The sequence below is a fragment of the Nyctibius grandis genome, chromosome 6 (assembly GCF_013368605.1).
Source record: "Nyctibius grandis isolate bNycGra1 chromosome 6, bNycGra1.pri, whole genome shotgun sequence".
Taxonomy (NCBI): domain Eukaryota; kingdom Metazoa; phylum Chordata; class Aves; order Nyctibiiformes; family Nyctibiidae; genus Nyctibius; species Nyctibius grandis.
The window spans coordinates 53,185,790-53,193,131 of NC_090663.1; the positions used below are offsets into that span (position 1 = coordinate 53,185,790).

The window sequence follows — 7,342 nt, forward strand, 5'->3', positions numbered from 1 at the left end:
TGCAAAAATGCTTTTTATATCATTATCTAAACTGAAAGCAAAGACTCAGAAGCGGCACTGGGCAATCTGGCAAGGCCAAGTGCAGCAGTTTGGAAGTGAGGGGGTTTAACAGATAAGTGAATACCTGGGGGCCATCTAATAAGGCTTTCAACAACTCATTCCCAGGATCTAGTCTGAATAGTGTTCCGAGTCACAGCTGGGCTGCAGAAACAGAGTGGGAACAACCTCAGCGCTCACTGATGGATTTACTGCTCCCCGCGGGCATTACAGGATGCTGTCCCCAAGTTACACGGGTGTATGCAGCCCCCTCATGCTGAGTTTTGAGAGGGGGAGCAACCAACACTCCTATGGGCCACAGGCCTGAGTTTGATAAGCCACTGCTGGGTCACAGCCCTGGAGTGGGATCTGCCAGCACAGGGCTTGCAAGCCCTTGCACACCCAATACATCCCCTGGTCTCTGATAACCCCTCTAAAGTGCATTCTGAGGGCTGCCATCACCACCATGGCCAGTCTGGAGGGTGGCAGGTCAATGGGCAAATGGAGGGCTAATAAATGTGCTTGCAGAAGGCATGGAGCTGCACGCTGGGTGCCGCCCACCGCTGCCTGTGCTCTGGGGAGGACACACAGATGTCTGTTCCACATTCAGCTAGCAAGGAGGACCGCAGACCCTGTCTGGCCTGGGGGCTCATCCTTGGCCTCCCAGCAGGCACAAGGACAGTAGTGTGTGTGTCCAGGGAGGGAGCTGATCTGAGAGAAGCCCATTGCAACTGCAGCTGTTTGCACAATGCAGAGCGTATCCCAGCTGCACTCACACGCTGCCTGGGCCATGGCTTGAAAGCAAGGAGTCATCGATGAGGAACCTTCATTTTGCACTCTTAGAAACTCCCCCACTCCAAATTCTAGAAGAAAACAGCAGCAAATTGGAACAGTCAGAATCAAGTTCTTCAACCCAGACACCTGCCTAATGAGACCTTCCTGGGGAATGGAGACCAAGGAGAGGCTTAGGCAACCAGGTCTAATGCTAAAACCCCACCACAGGCTGTTCGAGTCATCCTGCTTTGTTCCTAGCCTGCAGGGATTCAGGGTTTCAACAGAGAGGCAAACACAAGTGACTAGTGGGCCTGTCCAAGGGGGCTAGACCAGAGGAAATTGCAATCCCCCAATTGCAATTGGGTGCTCTTCCCAGCCAGAGATGTTCCCTGTCTCCTGCAGCAGGCAGGACACAGGGGGCTGCCAGGCTCTGCAAAATGAATTCTCCTACAGTGAGAGAGAAGGTGAAGGATACACAGCCAGGGTCAAGTGTTGTGCCTGCTGGACACCTGCCAGACACTGGGCAGCCCAGGGAGGCACAGCACATGTGCTGCCATTTGCCATGTCCACAGACCTGTCACGTGGCTCGGTGGCCAGCATGGGCCGAGGCCACTTGGAACTCAAGAAGCACTTGGGTACAATATTACTTGCATGACATGAAGGCAGTGTGGTGGTACAGGGGGGATCTTGCCCTATGCAATGCAGGCAAAGCCCCAGGGTCAGTGGGGTGTAAACAGGAATTACCAGCTGCAGGCTCCTGCTAAACAGCCCCGGCCTCGGCTCTTCCCCGCACAGCAAACAGGATGCTGAGAGATCCTGCTGCTGCTGAGGGCAAGTCCCACAGCAGTGAGGGGAAGGGGGTCAGAGTAACCCCCTCGCAAATACGTGTTCCCCTCCTCCCTGGTCTCAGTGTCATGAGCTCAGCAGACAGCGTGGGGGCAGAGCTGCCTTTGTGCAGGGAAGCTCTTTTCTGCAGAGCCGCTTTTGGAAAGCTCAGCTGGACCTAGGAGTATGGATCAGACTCAGGACCACAGAGGAAGCTTTGAAGACCCTTGTGTGCATGCATTCCCCAGCTGTGGCCATTTCTGGCATCAGGCAAGGCCCAGCTATTACACCAAACTCTGCTCAGTTGGTGTGGTAATGATGTAACCTAGAAGCCACTAGTCCTATCCACACTGACACTACACTGAGCCATTGTCACCTAAAAGACACTAGTACTTGCCCAGTCTGGGGTCCCATCACCACCAGTGCCTCGAAGTGGGCACCTGGGGAGGCAGGGAACAGGCTGGACACATCAATATTGCCCTGAACACATCCCCAGCCTTCAACAATGCAGGGTATGTGAGGCTGAAAGCAGCAACCTGATGCTCAATAGCCCATCATGGAGTTTTAAAAAATTTTTTTTTCCTTGGAATCGATCTCAAGCTCTGACCATGCTGCCCTGGGTCTTTTCCAGTTTCAGTTAGCTCAAGGCCTCCTGCTGCTCCTCTAATTTACAAAGGAGAGTCAAAAAATAATAATAATAATAAAATGCAAGCCAACTCGACCAGGCCTGGATAAAGTTTCCATCACATTCTTAAAGAGATGATGTTGCCAGGGTATGAAAACCTAAGCCATGGCCTTGGAGAAGTACCAAACACCAAGTAAGGTGGCTCTCCCCACCCAGCAGCTAGGGAAATGTGGGAAAGAAGGCAGTTTCAGCCAGACCATTTTATCTCTGAGACCAGATGGCTTTAACTGCTTCCCCAGAGCTTGGAAAGGGCCAGGCTATGCTTTGAATTGCTTTTCGTATCACTTCATTAGAAAGTAAAAGGGAAGAAATGAACAACCTATAACTTTGTGGCACTGGGAAACAGCTCTGTTAATCCCATTTCCTTCCCTGACCTTACTCAGGGCAGGTCATCCAGCATCAGGGCCACATCACCTAATCTTATCACCTAATGCTTATTGTTGCCCCGCAATCAGGAGCCTGGGCACCAGCCCAAAGGGCAGATGCATTCTCCTGGGTGTTATTAATAAATTAGAAAGGCCTAGGTTGTTAAACCTGACCCCAGTGCTTAATTGTGACACTCCCAGCACCCAGCTTCTGCTTGCTGCTGCAGATCCAAGCAGTGTCCAGCTCCCGAACCCAAGCCTGTGGGAGCAAGGACAAGAGGGGCAGAGCATTGCTGGAGGAGCAGATGAGAGGAGAAGGAAGGTGTTGCAGGGAGAGGCACCCCTAGGGCAGGCACTGCAAAGCCCAGGGCAGGGAACCTGTGGCATCCCTTGCATCCCGAGCAGCAGGCCTCTAGGTTTCTTGGCCTGTCTGAGAAAAAGTAGGCAAATCTGACAAGATGCAGAATTTCTCCCTTTCCAGCAGGGCTGACACAGGCCCACGTGGGATGGGGAGCAAAGCCCTCACCAGCCACGCAGGGCTCAGGGGCTTGCTCCCACCTGCTCACAGCTACAGCTCCACCTGGTTGCTCCAAAGGCGACCACTGCTTTACCTGCCACTATTGCCACCAAGCTGTTTCTTCACCTTAGTAAAAACCTCCTGAGCTTGAGAGAAGCCAAACAGCACTGACAGTCTGTCATCCATGGCACCCAGGCTCACTGTGCTACCCAGCTCACTACCAGCCCTTTCTCTCTGCCTCCCTCTCCCCCAGGAGGACTAGGTCTTCTCACAGCCAACCTCCACCTCGTGTCTGAATAGAAAGGAAAATACAGCCTCCTGTGAGAGTCAGGACTAGGAGATTTCAGGCTCTTTCAGCACCTGTTCCCATCAGGAGTGGGGGTCCCATACCAGAAGGCAGCCTCAGGCAACACATCAGGCAGGCAGCATTTGGTGTGCTGATTGGACCCACAGCTCCAAGGGCAGTAATGGGTGGCTTGGCACGGGGTCAATGGCTGGAGCAGGGTAAAAGTTAAAAAAGTTAACAGGACAGAAAGAGAAACAGCAACCCCTAGCTTAGTTTCTAAGCTGAGAAATTTTAGCAAACTAGCTGCGTACGACAAAGCTAGGTGTCCCCGGTCTGGAGCTGCACACAGCTGGCTGTCAACATTGCTGCCCTGCAGACACGGCTGGGGACACCAGTCTCTGACTGAGTCCAGCCCACCCCTGCCTTCCAGCTGGGCTAAGATCCAGTGATCAACAGCTCCGCAATCCATCCCCCAAATGATCCGGCACCCACAGAGCTGAAGGGCTTTGGGGGCACTCAGGGAATAGCTGTAGGACAGAGGAGTGGGAAGGGAGCCGGGGAGCAGCTGGTCCAGCACAGACCCACCCAGCCCTCCAGGTGGCCAAGGCCATGAAACCAGTGGTGCAAAGACGCTGTGGGGCACAGGTGGAGCCAGCCCTCCAGCTCAGCTAGGGTTGCTCATCCCAAATCAATCCACAGAGGATGCTGCCCTCCTTTGGGCTTAGCATGACTGGCAGAAACTCAGGGAAATTTGGAAAGGCCCAAGAACAGTGCTTTTTAGGGCTCAAAAATCCCACACAGCTGTTCTCAAATACGGTGACTTACTATACCTGTCTCTGTGGACATCCCAGGGACTTTTCCTGCTGACAGTCAGGCTGCTGCGCCTGTGGGTGGCCTCTGAGCACAACCTTGGAAGGGAAGAGCAAGGCCAAGCTCAGGAGGGGTCCCTGAAGGACAGGGAGATGTTTGCTGGGATCAACAGCAAGAAGATGAAGGCCAGACAGGGGCTGGGAAGGTCTCTTGGGCCTGGGGAGGACCACAGGGTCCTTACCAACTCTGAGAGCTGCTAGCAATTCACCTTCATAGAATCATAGAATCGTTTTTTGTTGGAAAGGACCTTTAAGATCATCAAGTTCAACCGTTAATCTAGCACTACCATATCCACCACTAAACCATGTCCCTAAGCACCACATCTACACCTGTTTTAAATACCCCCAGGGACGGTGACTCAACCACTTCCCTGGGTAGCCTGTTCCAGTGCTTGACAACCCTTTCAGTGGAGAAGTTTTTCCTGATACCCAATCTAAACCTCCCCTGGTGAAACTTGAGCCATTTCCTCTTGTCCTATCGCTTGTTAACTGGGAGAAGAGACTGACACCCTCCTCGCTACAACCTCCTTTCAAGTAGTTGTAGAGAGCAATAAGGTCTCCTCTCAGCCTCCTTTTCTCCAGACTAAACAACCCCACTTCCCTCAGCCGCTCCCCCTAGACCCTTCACCAGCTTTGTTGCCCTTCTTTGGACTCTCTCCAGCACCTCAATGTCTTTCTTGTAGTGAGGGGCCCAGAACTGAACACAGTAATTGAGGTGTAGCCTCACCAATGTCAAGTACAGGGGGATGATCACTCCCGTAGTCCTGCTGGCCACACTATTCCTGATACAAGCCAGGATGCCGTTGGCCTTCTTGGCCACCTGGGCACACTGCTGGCTCATGTTCAGCCGGCTGTCGACTAATAGTCCTAGGTCCTTTTCTGCCAGGCAGCTTTCCAGCCTCTCTTCCCCAAGCCTGTAGCACTGTATGGGGTGGTTGTGCCCCAAGTGCAGGACTCGGCACTTAGCCTTGTTGAACCTCATACAGTTGGCCTCAGCCCATCTATTCAGCCTGTCCAGATCCCTCCGCAGAGCCTTCCTACCCTCAAGCAGATCAACACTCCCTCCCAACTTGGTGTTGTCTGCGAACTTACTGAGGGTGCACTCAATCCCCTCATCCAGATCATTGATAAAGACATTAAAGAGAACTGGCCCCAGTACTGAGCCCTGGGGAACACCAGTTATGGCCAGCCGCTAACTGGGTGTAACTCCATTCACCACAACTCTTTGGGCCTAGCCATCCAGCCAGTTTTTTACCGAGCGAAGCATAAGCCCATCCAAGCCATGAGCAGCCAGTTTCTCTTAATTAATGATTTTCATAAATTAATTCAGTTGATGATAGTAAAATAAGTTTATGGTCAGTTTAAGTGAGCCATAACAGGGTCCTGTGCTTCCCCAGCAGGGAGGAGAAGGGACGGAGCACTGCCAAGCCCCAGGGTGACGCCGAGACGTCCCCGTGCCACCTGCATCTCAGGGATGGATGACTGCCCCCGGCACCCCAGCCCCGCTGCCTGCAAGGGGGGAAGCGGCAGCCAGAGCTTCGCCGGTTCCTGAAGGCTCCCGCACCCCTGGAAGGTGCTGCCCTGCCGCCCTGGGGCTGGGTGCCAGGCAGCCCTGCCTGTGCCGGGCTCCTCCCTGCCTGCACTTCCTCCTGCCACTGGCACCTCCCCGGAGCCCTGGACACAGCCAAGGACGGTGGCCATTGCCTCCTCCGCAGGCTGCCCACCGTACAGGGGACCCTGGGACTGGTGCCCTACCGCAGGGTACCCCTGCCTGCACCGAGCAGCCCTGGGGCACCAGCACCACCTCTCCTGCCCAGGGACGGGCAGCAGCAGGGAGCCCCTGCTCCCCCAGAGCCCCCCTGGACCTCTCTGGCAAGCAGGAGCAGGATTTGGAGACCCACACTGGAGCCGCTTCACCCACCTCCCCAGCATGCGGACACCGACTGCGATGATCGTGGGGCTGGTGCTGTGCCCTTGCGGGCTCCTGCTGACGCTCACGGGAACGCTGGCACCCAACTGGAGGCAGGTGAGCCTCGTACCCGACCAGCCCATTGACCTCATCTTGGAGCAGGGCATCTGGGACATGTGCAGAGAGCGTCAGAGCAGCCATGACCGCCTCTGCGGGCAGTTGGATGAGCTGGGCTACTTTGAGCAGGTGCCTGTGCGGGTGGCCCAAGGGATGATGCCCACTTCACTGGCGGTCACCCTCCTGGGCTTGCTGGTGGCCACCTTGGGGGTTCGCTGCTGGCAGAAGGAGCCACGGCACCTGCTGGCTGGTGTGGCAGGGCTTGTGCTGCTCCTCTCAGGGCTGCTGAGCCTCGTGCCTGCCTCCTGGTACACCCATGAGCTGTGGGCACTGCCCGCAGCGCCTGGCAGCACGCTGGTTGTAGGCTACAGCTTGGTGCTGAGCTACTTGGGAAGCTGCCTGGAGATCTTGGGGGGGCTGGCCCTCGCCCTCAGCTTCCACCACTGCTGCAAGGAGCGCAGGGTCCCCAGACTGCCCCCCAGCCCTGTGCTGGAGGCTGGGTCATGCTCCACCGTTGGGTCTTACTGCAATCCCTGGGACGTGCTGGAGGACGAGCGAGACAGACGACACGGGAGGAGCACCCTGCCTTGTGACTCTGACTTGTAACCCCAGCACAGGGACAGCAGCGGGCACCTGCCTGCCTGCCTGGCACTGAGAGCAGCGCTGGCTTCTGCCCCTCCAAGCCATGCCCTTCTCTTGAGGCACCTCAGAGCAGGCTGGAAACAAGACCGAGGACCTGGCTTGAATCTCTACAGCCTCCTCACAAGCCTGCAGTGCTCCAGGTCCCACAACTGTGACAAAGACATGCTGGGTTGAGGACCAGCCCTGGCTCCAGTCCCTCCACGCAGCTTTTAGCTCACCCCCCTGCACCATGCAGCAGCTTGGGCAAAGGCAGCTCCCGTGTTCCCACGTGAGCAGGGTACAGGTTAGCACTGTGTGGCCTTCAGGGCTAGGAACTG

The 7,342-nt window shown here is 55.5% G+C and overlaps 1 protein-coding gene across 1 annotated transcript; it reads left to right on the forward strand.

Annotated features, from left to right (window-relative positions):
- Positions 1-6,287: 6,287 nt before the first annotated feature.
- Positions 6,288-6,989, forward strand: CLDN23 (claudin 23). The gene has a single exon (XM_068404207.1). It carries the CDS (start codon positions 6,288-6,290, stop codon positions 6,987-6,989), a length of 702 nt encoding a protein of 233 aa, XP_068260308.1.
- The last annotated feature ends 353 nt before the right edge of the window (positions 6,990-7,342 follow it).